The sequence below is a fragment of the Tamandua tetradactyla genome, chromosome 5 (assembly GCF_023851605.1).
Source record: "Tamandua tetradactyla isolate mTamTet1 chromosome 5, mTamTet1.pri, whole genome shotgun sequence".
Classification (NCBI taxonomy): domain Eukaryota; kingdom Metazoa; phylum Chordata; class Mammalia; order Pilosa; family Myrmecophagidae; genus Tamandua; species Tamandua tetradactyla.
Window position 1 is genome coordinate 626,080 of NC_135331.1, and position 16,255 is coordinate 642,334.

General features: G+C 35.7%; 1 protein-coding gene across 5 annotated transcripts in view; it reads right to left on the reverse strand.

Moving 5' to 3' along the window:
- Positions 1-2,689: 2,689 nt before the first annotated feature.
- Positions 2,690-16,255, reverse strand: part of ZNF84 (zinc finger protein 84) — a 42,874-nt gene continuing 29,308 nt past the window's right edge. For 3 of the 5 annotated variants that reach the window (XM_077159467.1, XM_077159466.1, XM_077159468.1), the window contains exons 4-6: positions 9,422-9,548; positions 8,584-8,679; positions 2,690-5,405 (exon numbers count right to left, since the gene is read on the reverse strand). In XM_077159467.1, coding sequence (XP_077015582.1) covers positions 3,421-5,405; positions 8,584-8,679; positions 9,422-9,548 — 2,208 coding nt within the window. In that variant the 3' untranslated portion in view covers positions 2,690-3,420. Of the gene's footprint in view, positions 5,406-8,583; positions 8,680-9,421; positions 9,549-11,300; positions 11,411-13,045; positions 13,246-16,255 lie in introns of those variants that run through there. The other 2 variants (XM_077159470.1, XM_077159465.1) reach the window with 2 other exon arrangements.

The window sequence follows — 16,255 nt, forward strand, 5'->3', positions numbered from 1 at the left end:
GCATTAAAAAAATCACTATATATAAGTGTGGAAATGGACTAAAGAGGAAGAGTGAAAGATCATATATAAGTTTACCATCATTTAGGCCAGGTTTAGATGCTGAACAATGAAGAGCTCATTGGTACAACATTTGTAGGCTAATAAGCCTAATGAATTTAGCAACCTAAACTTAATATTGCTGGAAGAAATGATCAAATCACTGAGGATTCAAGTGTAGATTCCAAATGCTTACACTGATCTATTCTTCTATTTAGTAAAAGTATGTTAGATGAATTGGGTTTTCTTTAGGTTCATTTCACCTCAGAATTCTGCAAGTGAGGTTCTTGAAACCAAAATATCAGGAACATACTTATCCACACAGAGATAACTGTGTCAGAAAATATTAAGAGCATACAAAGCAAGGATGAACAAAAGGCACCCCTGGGACTTGTCTCAAAATTCAGACTAGGGACTCCAAAAAAACCCATTTCTTAATAAAAGAAATACAATGTAAGCAGTCTGCTCTAGAACTGCACACAACTGCAGGTTAGTGGAACAACCTGCATAGTGAAAGAAAGAAAAGGTGATAGCTCTTATATTGGCCCCATTTAGAATTCTAACTCTATGAAACTCATTGTGTTTCATGAAATCCTAAATAAATCCAGTCTAATGTTAAAACTGGATTTCTTAACCTTTTGATTTCTTTCTAAAAAGGAGACTCCCTTGGAAAGATGGCAGGGTAAGGGGTTTCCATTCTCCAAATCTCACATTAGCTGATTCAAGGGCTCCTCATGGTGGGATTAGAAATGATCCAGAGTGAGAGAAAAGTGACAATTAAAACTCCACCTGGAGAAAAAAAAAAAAAAGAAAAGAAACAAAAAAGCAAACCAACCAGATTTCTTCTTGATGTAGGGTTTGTGGCAGGAATCTGTAAGAGGCATCATAGGGATATGTTTTTATAGTTTACCAATGTAAATTCCAAAACTGACATTAAGGAACTGTAATCTCAGAATCAGAGCCACCCTCCTGGAACTTCAGAATACTGGAAGTGCCGTACACTGAGTGTTATACATTGGGTCCAGCATCAGATATTCTGATAAATTAGACCTCTGTGTTGTTGATATCATCCCTCCCTCATGAATACATCAGTCCTATAAAAACAAAATAGTCCAACAAAAACTTTGCTGTTGAGTATTAAATGTATAAACTAGTACCAAAGCTCAATTATCTATTGACGAATAGGGAATTTTTAGACAACACAGACTCTTGAGATCTGTCCAAGACATAATGAATCAGTCTCTTGAGCTAGGGAAGAGGTTAATGATGGATGAAAAAACAAAGTGAAAAAATAAAGCACAACAAAGAATATCATCCTGCAACTGACTGGTCATTTACTGAGGTCTGTTCACCCCTATCTGGTGAAATGATTTTGAGGTATTAAGAAGAAAAAAAAATAATAAGGTCTATATTGGAGTATGAATTTAAAAATTTGATCCTTTAAAAATTACCACATAGAAGGAACAGGGTTATTTGGCTGTTGGTATAACAGTTCAAAAAAATATTGCCTTTAAATTACCCACTTCCAAATGTTGAAAATTTGTCATTAAAGGAAAAAAAATAGTGTGAGAATCAAAGATGCAATATACCATGCTCATGCAACAACTTGTGCATGAGAAAAAGAGCCTTGATTTTTGCTTGAATTCAAGCTCATTGTTGGATTCTTCTAATTTTTCATCACCAAAATTGTTGATTTTGTCAAACAACATTATAAATAAGACACAACCAAATTCTCACTAAACCAAGAGATAATCATATATTTTCAAAGGGAAATGGACATATAATGGTAAGCTACAAATGCAAAGTTTCCCATGTGTATGACATAGCCAGTGAGGGAAAATCATAGTCCAAAAGATGAAATGAAGAAAATCTTGTTTTCTGATGCTTGTCCAGTATGCAGGACAGCAAAATAAGTTTCTTGAATATGTCAAAAATATATTTTTCACCACAAAATTCTCTATATTTTACATTTTCTGAAGTGACTCTAATAATGGGCTTCTCAATCTGTTTTTACAAGATACACTATGAAACACTAAGAATAGCAGCATATAATATCCCATATTTCATCATAGTAAATTAAAATACATATTTTACTTGGGTGACATAGCAGTTAAGATACACACATTGATCATATGGAGGAATCTCACCAACAGAAAAAGATGTTGCACAGTAGCAATTCCTGTCATTCAGTGTTAGTGCTGAGTAATACAGTTCACATACCTCCTTTCTTTTGCTCATTCAGTATAACATTACTATTCTATGGTTTCTCCTTTGCATACTTATTAAAGGTTTTACATTATGCCTCAGACTCTGCGGATGCAGAAGACCTTATATAACTTGGCTTCTACTACTGAATAGAAAGGTCAGTAACAATAGACCCATTATACTTGCCAATTAGAAAAAAAGAGATGTGGTATTACAACTTGGGCTACCTATTTAGTAATAAGCTATGTTATCAGTTACCATTTTTATAACATTGTTGAAATACAAAAATCAGTGGTATATAATGTGTCTTGGCACCAGAGGCAGTCTAAGGCATATGTATCCCATCCTCACAATTATAATAAACTACTAAATGTAATTTCAAAATTTGAAACATGTGGTACAGGAAAATAAACCTTAAATACCTCTAAAAAATTTCTTATTGAGATGTTTGTGCCAATGATTCCACATTTTAAAAACTTTATATTTCAGAGTGAAAATTTATCACCCATTTAGAATTGGTTCATTTTTTAGTACCTTTGGTACCCATGTTTATAAAGAGTGTATGGCTTCCCTCATAGCATTATACCTAAGGGATCATGTTTCCAATGTCTTTAAATTAAGTTTCTCTACAATATGAGTTCCTCAATAGAAAACATAATTGGATTGCTTGCTGAAGAATGTCCTTTAATATTTTCATAGAATATCATTGCTGTGGACATGTTCTTAAATACAATAAGCTTTCATGTCTTGATGAAAACCATGCCTCAATTGCTTCATTCATGACGTTTTCCCTCATTCACAGCACTGTGGTTTCATCCCCCAAAGGGAAATTTTATAATAGCTAATGAGATTTGTCCTCTGGATGGCTTAAAGATATTCACAGAATTCATAGGATTTCTCTTTGCTGTGAATTTTGTACTGTGTAAGGTTTGACTATGGTTTAAAAGATTTTTGAAATACACTGAAACCATAGGTTCATTCCACTCCATGAGTTCTAATATTTATGTAGGTTTACCTGCTGAAAGTTTGGCCCACATAACTTCTTTTATACTTTCTATACTAAAAGAGTTCTCTTATATATAAGCTCAAGTAACTACTATCTGAAAAATTTACCATAACGGCATTTTCTGAAGTACAATGAGGTATGACCTCTGTCAAGCATCCACATTACTTGCATTTCTAGGACTTCATTACTGTATGAGTTCTATGATGATTAATGAGCTGTGACTTTTGGGAGAAGGCTTTCCCACACTGACTACACTGAAAAGGTTTCTCTCCTGTATGAATTCTCTGATGATTAACAAGCTGTGATTTCTGAGAAAAGGCCTTCTTACATTCACTGCATCCATAAGGCTTCTCACCTGTATGTGTCCTCTGATGTGGTATGAGATGTGATTTCCGAGAGAAGGCTTTGCCACATTCATTGCACTCAAAGGGCTTTTCTCCTGTATGTATTCTGTGATGATTAATGAGACTTGATTTCTCCCTGAAGGCTTTACTACACTCATTGCATTCATATGGTTTTTCTCCTGTATGGGTTCTCTGATGCCGAATTAGCTCTGATTTCTCAAAGAAAGCTTTCCTACAAAGACTACAAACAAAGGGTTTCTCTCCTGTGTGAATTCTCTGGTGGGTATTCAGTTGAGACTTCTGAGAGAAGGCTTTTTCACAGTCCCTGCATTCATAGGGTTTTTCTCCGGTGTGAGTTCTTTGATGAGTGGCAAGACTTGACTTCTCCCCAAAGGCTTTTCCACAGTCACTGCATTCATAGGGTTTCTCTCCTGTATGAGTCCTCTGATGTGATATGAGATGCGATTTCTGACAAAAGGCTTTCCCACATTCAGTGCATACATAAGGTTTTTCTCCTGTATGAATTCTCTGATGATTAGTTAGGCTTAATTTTTCACTGAAAGCCTTACCACATTCGCTGCATTCATAGGGTTTTTCTCCAGTGTGAGTTCTCTGATGCCTAACAAGCTGGGATTTCCTGCTGAAGGCTTTCCCACATTTACCACATACAAAAGGTTTCTCTCCTGTGTGTGTCATATAATGTGATATAAGATGTGACTTCTGCGAAAAGGCTTTCCCACATTGAATGCATCCATGTGGCTTCTCCCCTGTATGGGTTCTTTGATGATTAATGAGACTCGATCTCTCTCTAAATGCTTTCCCACATTCACTGCATTCATAGGGCTTCTCTCCAGTATGAATTGTTTGATGTCTACTGAGCTCTGACTTCTCAAAGAAGGCTTTTCTACAATCACTACATCCGTAAGGTTTTGTTCCTGTGTGCGTCCTATGATGTGTAATGAGTTGTGACTTCCGGCTGAAAGCTTTTCCACATTCCCTACATTCAAAAGGTTTCTCCCCCGTATGAATTCTCTGATGATTAATAAGATTTGACTTCTCACTGAAGGCTCTCCCACAGTCATTGCATTCGTAAGGTTTTTCCCCTGTGTGTGTCCTCCAATGTGATATCAGATGTGATTTCCGGGAAAAGGCTTTCCCACATTCGCCACATTCATAGGGTTTCTCTCCTGTATGTGTTCTCTTATGGGATGTGAGCTGTGACTTTTGGGAGAAAGCTTTCCCACATTGGCTACAGTCATAGGGTTTCTCTCCTGTATGAGTTCTGTGATGTGTAATAAACTGTGACTTCTGGGGAAATGTCTTGCCACATTTACCACACCCAAAGGCTATTTCTCTTATATGTCTACTCTGATGTTTCATGAGACTTGATTTCTTGCTGAAGCGCTTCCTACATTCACTGCATTCATAGAGTTTCTCCCCTAAGTGGGTTCTGTGATATATAACAATTTGTGACTTCTTGTAGATAGCTTTATCATATTTATCACATTCATAGTATCTTAACCAAGTATCAGTTTCCTCAGGCTTGGTATGCAGAAATAATTTATCAAATACATTAAAGTCACCTGGTTTTGGTTTTCCATAATCTGCTTTTGGAATAACAAAATCTAAATGATGTTTTAAAATTATTCCATCTAAGCCACCTTCCTTGCTTGATTTCCTCAAAGGAACAAAGTTCATACTCAGATTGAATTTTTTCCCAACTGCATCACATTCATCACTTCTTTTCATATTTTTAAGCATGCCTTGATTATCCTTGTGCCACAACATGTGAGCATCTACTTGCCAGATTTTTTCTATAAAGAAAACAAAAAACCAGTGAATCCTTCTATGCTTGAGTTCACTGAATAAAAAAAAAAAAAGTAGAAATGCTATAATGAAGGGTTTACTACTTTTTAAGGTTTAGTTTCCTAGTGCAAAATAAGTCTAAGGTATAATGTGTGTCCTCTAAAAACTAAAAAATAAAAGACACAAACAACAGGAACAAGGAACTAACAGATTAAACCATCTTTGGTTGTAAGTAAGTACGTTTGGAAAATGGGGAAAGAATGTGAAAAATACATGAAGAGCAATGAGAAGCAAATAAAGGCATATGGGAAAATTATAGATCCAATGCTCTGAGGAATTAATTCACTCACTCAGCAATACCTATTGAGTTCCTACTACGTTTCAGGCAGCATGTAAGGCACTGGAGTTACATACGAGAACAAAACAAATCAGCCCTTGCTACTATGAACTTGTTTTCTAATGAGAAAGATAAAGAACAGATAACATGAAAAACAACAGAACTGTATAATATATTTACAATGAAAATGAACTGATTTGATGAAATAGTTGGATAAAATCATTTCAAAATTGAAGAGTTGAAAATATTTAATGTACTAGCATCCCCACCATTCATTTGCTCAAAGTTTTATTTAAACTTGCCATACATATCTTCTACATTATCGAGAAAGCTACTTTATGCAACATGTTTCAAAACACAGCATCAGTCACCTAAATTTTTCAAGTACAGAACTTTCTAATTCCATGTGTGCTTTCAATGAACACATCCCAAGACACAAGTACCCATTCTTCAAATGTTTACATTTCAGTTATCATTTATTATGTAGTTCTATTTTCACTATCTTCACAATATAACCATTCATGTTTTAAGTACTCCTCAAAAGGTTGGTTTTAAAATAACAACTACTACTTGGAATTTTTGTGAAGGCATAGACATAGATATGAAAAAGAGAATTAGTAATAAGAAAAACTTTTTAAGGATTTAAATATCAATTGAGGGCGATGAATTTGGAGAAAACTAACAAGTCTTGGTTGGCTATATATGATATTTTGGAGGTAGGATCATCAAGATTTACTGATGGAATTGATATGGGAAAATATGGGAAACGTAGAAATGAAGAATGGCTCCTAAGAAAGAGGGAAATATTCAACTTTCCCATTTGGAGAATTTCTGATATTCTTGCAAGTAGTGGGAACAACCAAATCAATAGGCCAAGCCCTCAATCTTGGGGTTTGTTCCTATGATACTTTTCCCTGCAAAGGACAGACTAAGTCTACTTAAAATTAGGCCTAAGAGTCACCCCCAGAGAATCTCTTTTGTTGCTCAGATGTGGCCTCTCTTTAAGCCAACACGGCAAGTGAACTTACTGCCATCCCCACCATGGCAGTAAGTACCATTACTTACTGAAATGGTACTTTTTCAGTAAAAAAAAAAAAAATCATGTACCAAATCTCCCTGGCAATGTGGGACAGAACTCCTGGGATGAGCTGGGATCTGGCATCAGGGATTGATGAAACCTTCTCGATGAAAAGGGATCGGAGAGAAATGAGACAAAATAAAGTTTCAGTGGCTGAAAGATTTCAAATAGAGTCAAGAGGTTATCCTGAAAGTTATCCTTACACATTATATAGATATCCCCTTTTTACTTTATGGTGTATTGGAGTGACTAGAGTGAAGTACTTGGAACAGTAGAGCTGTGTTTTAGCAGCCTTGCTTCTTTCTTTTTGCCATTATTTTTGGATTTTTTGTAGTGTTTTATTTATTTTTTTATTTTTAATATTTTTATTGTACACAGCAAACATACATTCTTGACAAACATTCTATATGTGGTGTAAAATCAGTGGCTCACAATATCATCACATAGTTGTACATTTATCACTATGGTCATTTTTTTAAATTTTTGCATCTTTCCAGGAAAAGATCCAATAGCCTTGTTTCTTGAAGATGACAGTATTTAATGATATAGCTTTTACAATGTGACTGCGTGACTGTGAAAACTTTGTGTTTGATACTCCTTTTATCTAGGGTATAGACAGATGAGCAAAAAATATGGATAAAAATAAATAGTAGGGGGAACAAAGGTTAAAAATAAATTGAATAGATGGAAATATTAGTGGTCAGTGAGAGGGAGCAGCAAGGGGTACAGTATGTACGAGTTTTTCCTTTTATCTTTTTAATTTCTTTTGTAGGAGTGATGTAAATGTTCAAAAAAATGATCGTGGTGATGAATATCCAACTACGTGATGATATTGTGAGCCACTGATTGTACATCATGTATGGAATGTTTGCATGTTAAGGTTTTTTTTCTCAGCAAAGTTCTTAAATTCTTTGTATTAAACACTAACCTGGATACCATTTGATCAGTTGTCAAAACTGAATGTTCTCAAAATATCATGTATGGTAAGTTTTCACAATAAAAATATTAAAATCAGAAAAAAAAAAGGAGATAAAAAAGAAAAATGGCTCCTAGGCTCGGTGCTTAAAAAATATGGTGGCTTATGGTATTAATTATTGTGTTGAGGAAGAATGAGAGAAAAGCAAGTTTGGAGATCAAAATCAAGAGTCCAATACAGGCCCATTAATGCTGAGACGTACACGAAGAGATTGAATAAAATGGTATCAAGAAATGTGAGAGAAGAAAAAGCAGTATTTGTAAATTAAACTTACTGACTTTATATTATTACCACATAACTAAAATAATTAAACATTTTAAATTTTTAAACATTACTTAAAAAATTAAAAGTTTTCTCATTAGAAAATGGGAATGCTTAATATTTGGTCATTTGTGGTGTATCCCAAGTAATTGCAATTCTCTCCAGCACTTTCTCTGAGACAGTCTAATGCATCACATCATCTCAGTGAAACAGCTTTCTAATTGGTTTCTGCACTTCAGATTATATCCTCTCCTCAGTGACCAGAATGAACATTTTAAAAATGTAAGTCAGGTAATTTTACTTTAAAATTACTCAAATAAATGCAAACTCCTTTCCATTGCCTAAAAGTTTATCTATGATCTATGATCTAGTATGATTTCCCTAAGTAGCTCATGTCAATTGTTCTAAATTACCACAAAACCCTGAGATTTTAAAAAAGCTCTTTTGAGCTCATTTCGAAGATGTCAACCAATCATGAATCCACTGAGACTGAACTGTTACCTTCTCCCATCTGCCATGTTCTCATACACTCACCTGAAATGTCTGAACTTGCAATTTCTCCATCACCTATCCATGGCTCTTCTCCATGCTCCAACTTGAAGATCACATCTGGTTTCATAACTTCAAACCCTGGTTATAGGAAAAAGGATTTGGACCCAACTGCTTAACCTTTAGGACCTCTGAAGAATGAGCAAGATTTAGCAACAAACTTGGTCCAGTAAAACCACCCATTTTTATTTCAAGAGTACATAATTTTCAAAGGTATAGTAATGGTCTTCATGGTGGTTACTAAGACTAAGAATCATTGACTTGTATAATTCAATTCCCAAACCATTAAGTACTTCAGAGCCTGGGTTCAAATCCAAACTTATTCATTTATGAACTGTCAGTCCTTGGAAAAATTATTTAACATCTCCTTGCCTCAATTTCTTCATGAGGAAAAATTGATAATAATAGTACCTGCCAATCAGGATTGTTCTGATGATTAAATGAGTCAGTATGTGTAAAACATTTAAAACAATGTGTGGTGTAGAAGCATGCATGTTATATGCTACAATTGCAACTACACAGCTACAGCTACAGCTACAGCTACAGCTACAGCTACAGCTACAGCTATGCTACACCACCACCACCACTTCTACTTCTACGTCTACTTGTACTACTCGGCTCCAAAAACCACATGCTGCAGTTAAGTCTTCATTAGTGGAAGGTGAGATCCAAATATTTTTCTCTGGTGACAGACTCCAAGAAATTTTCCTCTCCTAAATTACGTTCAAAGATATTAAACATTTCAGAGGCCCCCATAACTCTCAGGTACCGAAAAAGTAGTTTCCTGGGCACAATCTCAGGTATTCTGAGAACCTTTTCTTACCCAGTGATACTAAGCTGCTATAGTTCTCCAACATGACATCCTTGTATAAGTCTTTCTGATAGGGGTCCAATAGCTGCCATTCCTTCTGGGTGAAGTCCACAGACAAATCTCCAAATGATAATGACTCCTGTAAGAGCAAAATCCTAGTAAATCTGAAACAGTTGTTACTGCATCATATAGGAAAGATGTATTAGAGTTTGATCACATTGATGGTTATTCTTATCACAGCATGTTGTTAACATGTGTTCCTATCTTTGCATGTACTTTGTGGTAGAAAATGCCATTGTGCATTCTTCTATCCTTCCATTTACACAAAACATGAAAACTAGAAGATGAGACTTTAAATCCAATGAAACACCAATAAAATATTTACTGAATTTCAAATATGTCTGGCATTGAGAGATGTGAGAATACTAGAAAGACAAATAAAACAGTATTCTTAAAAACTGCTTAGTTTTGTAGAGGATTGTAGATTTGTATGCCCATAAATAAAATCAGGGTATTAAAATAGCTAAGACAGAACTGAAGAAAGGGTAAATGTAGACTACAAGTAGGGAGAGTGCCATTCTATTTGAGAATGTCAAGTCAGACTCCATGATAAGAGTTAAAGCTTGAGTTGCGCTTTAGGAAACTAATGTTATACATGCACACATATGCAAATGCAGCTCAGATACAAGAAAAGAAAACTGCTAAGGGCTGAGGTGTTTTAAACATTTCAGTCAAAAAGGATAATAGGGTATAGTGTGGTTATTAAAGTTCATAATGAGAGGCACGGCAGGCTATGGTTACCACAGTGTATGAGTCTAAAACTGTTACGTACCCCAGAAAAGACATGGTATTTTCCTAATCCAATCTTGTGGGGCCAGACCTATTGGTTTAGGGTGGAAACCTTTGATTATATTGTTTCCATGGAGAATGTCCCACTCACTTGTGGGTGTGGCCTTTTGATTAGATGGACATGTGACTCTGCCCATTCAAGGTCGGTCTTGACTAGTTTATTGGAGTCTTTTAAAAGAGGAAACATTTTGGAGTTGCTTCAGAAGTGACACAGACATAGACATTTGGAAATTCTTGGAGTGCCAAGAGAGACATTTGGAGATCTAAACAGAGAGAGCCTGGGTGCTAAGCAAAGACTTACAGAAATGGCCAGAAAACAAAGAAATCTGTGGCCCTGGGAGATGCTAAGCTAGATGAAACCCAGAGTTTTGCCCCACAGCAGCTAAGTGTGGAACCACAGATGTTCAGAAAGGAAGCCACTGGAATCAGAAGCTGAAACCTGTTTGAAACCAGAAGCTAAAGGATCAGCAGATACCCAACCACATGCCTTCCCAGTTGACAAAGGTGTTCCAGGCTCCATCGGCTTTTTTTAAGTCAAGGTAACTGTTCTAGTTTGCTAGCTGCCAGAATGTGCTATACCAGAAATGGAACAGATTTTAAAAAGGGGAATTTATTAAGTTGCAAGTTTATAGTTCTAAGGCTATGAATGTGTCCCTAGTCTATAAAAATGTCCAAATTAAGGTACCAACAAGAGGTTACCTTCACTCAAGAAAGGCCAATGAAGTTCAGGGTTTCTCTTTCAACTGGAAAGGCACATGGCGAATGGTGATGCCCACTAGCTTTCTCTCCAGGCTTCTAGTTTTGCGGAGCTCCCCGAGGGGCATTTTCCTTCTTCACCTACTAAGGTCTTTGGTTGTGTGGGCTCTCACTGTTCTCGTGGCTCTCTCCTCCCATGGCTCTGTTGCTCTCTCCAAAATGCTTCCTCTTTTTTTTTCTGGATACATGGTTTGGGAATTGAACCCAGGTCTCCCACTAACCACTGAACTACCCGTATACCCTGCTTTCTCTTTTAAAGGATTCCAATAAACAAATCAAGACCCACCTGGAATGGGTGGAGTCACATCTTCCACTAATCAAAGGTTAATACCCACAACTGGGTGAGTCGCATCTCCGTGGAGGTAATCTAATCAAGTTTCCAACCTAGAGTATTGACTAGGGATTAAAAGAAAGGGCTGAGTCCACATGATGGATCAGGATTAAAACATGGCTTTTCTAGGGTACATAATTCTTTCAAACTGGTACAGTATTTTTCTCTGAATGCCCTAATTTGAACATTTTTATGGCCTTAGAACTGTACACTTGTAACTTAATAATCCCCTTTATAAAAGCCAACCAATGTCTGGCAACATCAGCAAACTAAAACACATAGCCAGAATCTTTCTTGTTCCCAACAATTTTCCACAACAGATTTTACTGGAAAGGGAGTAACATAACTACACTGTTTTAGAAATGTAACTACATATTGAATCGAGATGAATTTATGACCCCAAATCTCCTGAGAGGACAGGAAAACACATGCATCTTTAACAAATTCAGAATATCATAAAAATAAATTTTCAGAAATCTGACCCTATATCATCACAGACTTTTACAACAGTCAATGAACTTAAGAACAGATAAACAGAAACTATACATTTTGAAGAACAGAAAGAAAAAGATTTCAAAATGAATAATACCAAAGGAATCTACAGAATAGCAAAGGTTCTAACATTAAGTTCTGAAATACAAAGAGGCCACCTTCTCCAGATCAACTAGTTCCATTTCCCATCCCATATTATCAATGGCCCCTTCCAACATGAAAAAGTTAGAATGGACGTCGCCCAAATTCCCCTAAAGAGTGGGAAACAGATCAAAGGTGATTGTAAATCATTATATTGATATTTCTTTTAGTCTCCAGTATCTTAGAGCAGCTTGAAGTAAGAACCTAAAATTGTGGAACTGTAATCCATACCAAACTCTGAAATCTGTTCTACAGCTCTCGCAACATGTTTTGAAATTTATTGCTTTTTTGTATATATGTTATTTTTCACAAAAAAAGAAAAAAACATCAATTGTGATGATAAATGCACAGCTATATGATGACACTGTGAATCACTGATTGCAGACTTTGGATGATTACATGGTATGTTACTATATAATATATACAATAAAAAAATAAAAAATTTAGAAAATGAAAAGAAAGAAATCAAATACACAACTATGTGATGATATTGTGAGCCACTGCTTATATACCATGTTGGTATATAAGACATTTTAATTCTATGTTATGAGGGTTATTTGCCTATGATGTTCTTTTCTTATGTCCTTTCTCAGATGTAGGATTAGTGGTGTGCTAGTTTTATTTATAAAATGACCTGGGAAGTGTTCCCTCTTTTTCTCTGAAAAAGTTTTGTAAAGTTTTATTATTTCTTCCTTAAATGTCTTATATACCATGTTGGACTGTATGTGTGTGAAGATTTGTCAATAAAATTATTAAAAAAAGAAACAAACCACCACTGGATAATGAAATGACAAGCCACAGATTGTGACAAAATATTTTTGATAAAGAACTTTAATCAGAACTTTAATCAAAACTTATAAAGAACTCTTATAACTCAAATAATAAGATGACAACAACCCAATATAAAAATGATCAACAGATTTCAATACATTTTATCATATCACAGGAACGGGCTAATAAGCACATGAAATGATGGCCAACATGATTAGTCATTACAGAAATACAAATTAAAACCAGAATAAGATCCCATTTAATACTTACTACAATAGCTAATGAAAATCACTCACAATAACAAGTATTGCCAAGGATGTAGAGACCCTCATACTTGCTGGTAGAGAAATAAAATGGTGCAGGCACTATGGAAAACAGTTTCACAGTTTCTATAAATAGTAAAATAATTTTAGTATATAACCTGGCAAATCTAGTCCTAGATATGAAAACATATGTTTACACAAAGATGTACATGACTGTTCATAGCAGCATAATTCAGATCATTCAAAAATGGAAAAAAAAACGCAATGTGCATGAACTAATGAATGATAAATTGTGGTATATTCATACAATGGAATACTATTCAGCAATAAAAAGGAATGAGTTTCTGACATATGGTAAAACATGGATCAACCTCAAAAACATTATGCTAAGTGAAAGAAGTCAGACAGAGAAAATTGTATATTGTAGAAGACTGACATAAGTAACAGAAAATCTGAACAGATTTCTGTTAAAGAAATTGACACCATAATTTAAAACTGTCCCTGGGCTGTTTTGGAGCTATTATGTACCCCACAAAAGGCTATGTTCTTTCAATCCATCCCTGTGGGGGCAGACTTATTTTGGGTGGGACCATTTGGTTCACTTGAGAAGTGACCCGGCCCATTCAGGATGGGTCTCAATTCCTTTACTGTGGTCCTTCATGAGCAGAAGAGAGAGAAAATGTCCAAGGTATTTGGAGAGAGCCACTGAAATCAGAACCCAGGAGAGAAGGACCAGCAGATTTCACCGTGTGCCTTCCCATGTGATAGAAAAATGCTGAATGTCAACAGCTTTTCCTCAGAAAAGGTTATTTTCCTCTTGATGCCTTAATTTCTACATTTTCATGACCTAAGAACTGCAAATCTGTAACCTAATAAGTTGCTATTGAAAAAGCCCACCCATTTCTGATACATTGCATTCTGACAAATTTAACAAACAGAAACAATCTCTCAAAGGAAATCCATGCCTTAATGGCTCAGTGAAGAAATTCTTCCAGACATTTAAGGAACTATTAATATATGCAATATATTAAAAAAAAACTCACATACTTTTGAAAAAAAGAAGCCAGACAACAGTATATATCCAGGCCATGGGTTCAAACGTAACATCAGCACAATGCATTGACTGGCCATTAAATTATTCAGCTTAAAAATGTCAAAATAAAATTAAACTGAATATGGGAGGAGAACCGAGGGAAGATAGCAAAGTAGGAAGCCCCAGGAAATAGACTGTCCATCAAAAAACTTTGGAACTGGCAGGAACTGTCTAAACCAGCTATTTTGGAACTCAGAAATTTAGTGGAACACTTGCAGCATCCAGGAAGGAGCTGGATGAAGTGTCTGGTAAACTGGGGTTAAATACTGGTAAATTTTACCGTCTGTGCAGTGGCCACCACCCCTCATCCTGGGTCCCCGCCCAAATGAGTCGCAAATAGCAGTGGGGACTGTAACTGAGTCCCTGTGCTAGGGGTGCTGAAAGGACCTAGCCTCTAAGTGCTGGGTGTACATGGTCTGACTGCATTTCACTGCATTTAATCACCAGAGGAGTGGGGAAGGCAGCTCTGAGAGTGGCCACTTTTCAACCTCCCTTAAGCAAAAGTGCAAAGGAGGCTTAAAGAGACAGTACCACTCTTTTTCTTTTTTCTCTTTCCTCTTTCCTTACCTGTTTAGGAGCAAAATAGTTTGGACAGGGCGAGCCACGGTGGCTCAGCAGGCAAGAATGCTTGCCTGCAATGCCAGAGAACCCGGGTTCGGTTCCTGGTGCCTGCCCATGTAAAAAAAAAAATAGTTTGGACAAGTTACAAATTGATGGCTCCAGCCCTCAACAACATCAAAAATACCCTAGCAATCTCAGAGGAGTATGAGCACTGGATTTCAAAAGTTATAGCAACATAATAGGCAGAATGTGAAGTTCTCAAAAAAAAAAAAAATTACAACCTACAAAGAAACAGGAAAAAAAGATTTCATCAGAAACCATCCCTAAAGAACCACCTGCGAAGATTATAAATCAGCTATCTTAAATGCATTCAATGAGCTAAAGGAATCCAAATACAGAGAATTAAAGGAAATCAGGAAAATGTCATCTGAACAAAATTAAGAGATAGAAATTATAAAAAAGAACCAAAGAAAAATTAGGGAGCTGCAAAGTACAGAAACTAAAATGCAAAACCCACTAGAGAAATTCAACAGGGCATTTAAACAGGAAGAAAAAAGGACCAGGGAACCTGAAGACAAGACAATTGAAATTATCCAGTGTGAGCAGCAGAAAGAAAAAATAATGAAGAAAAAGGAACAGAGCCTTAGGGGCCTGTGGAGCACCATCAACCTTACTAACACATGCGTCAATTCAGCTGAAGGAGGACAAGAAAGAAAGGGGCAGAAAAAGTGTTTTAAGAAATAATGGTCCAAAACTTGCCAAATTGGATAAAAAGAATAAATATATCCAAGAAGCTCAATGAAATATAAGCCAAATGGACTTAAAGACCTCAACAAGTAACATTATAGCAAAACTGTCAAAATCCAAAGACAAGGAGATACATTTGAAAGCAGCAAGAGACTTGTTACACACACAAGGGGTACCCTCGGAAGCCAGAAGACAGTAGGGTAACATATTTAAAGTCCTTACAGCACTGTCAACCAATAATCTTGTAACTGCAAAACTATCTTTCAAAAGTGAAGAAATTAAGACATTTACAGACAAACAAAACCTGAAAAACAGAAGACCCACCCATAAGAAATGCTAATAGCAGTCTTTCAGGCTGAAATGAAAGGACATTAGTACAGTAATTCAAAATCTTAAGAAAAAAAACAGAATAGTGGTGAAGGTAACTAACTATATAGATAAATACGAAATCATTATTGAACTTTTGGTTTGCAACTATTTTATACCCCTATATAACTTGGGCAAATGTATAAAGTAAAATCTGTTAACAGGTATACAATGTAAAAATGTGTAATCTGAGACAATAAAAAGGAGGAGGCACAGAGCTATCTAGAAGAATTTGTGTACCAATGAAACTAGATTGGCTGACACTAGTCAAACTAGGTTGTTACAGACTTAAGATGTTAATTATAATTACAAAGGTAACTGCTAAGAAGATAACTAAAACATACAGAGAAAAGGAAAGAAGGGAATTAAAATGGTACACCACATAAAAGCAACTAAATAAACAAATAAATAAAAAAGGAGTAATGGAGTAATTGAGGAACAACAATAACAAAAAGTATGTAAGACATACAGAGAAC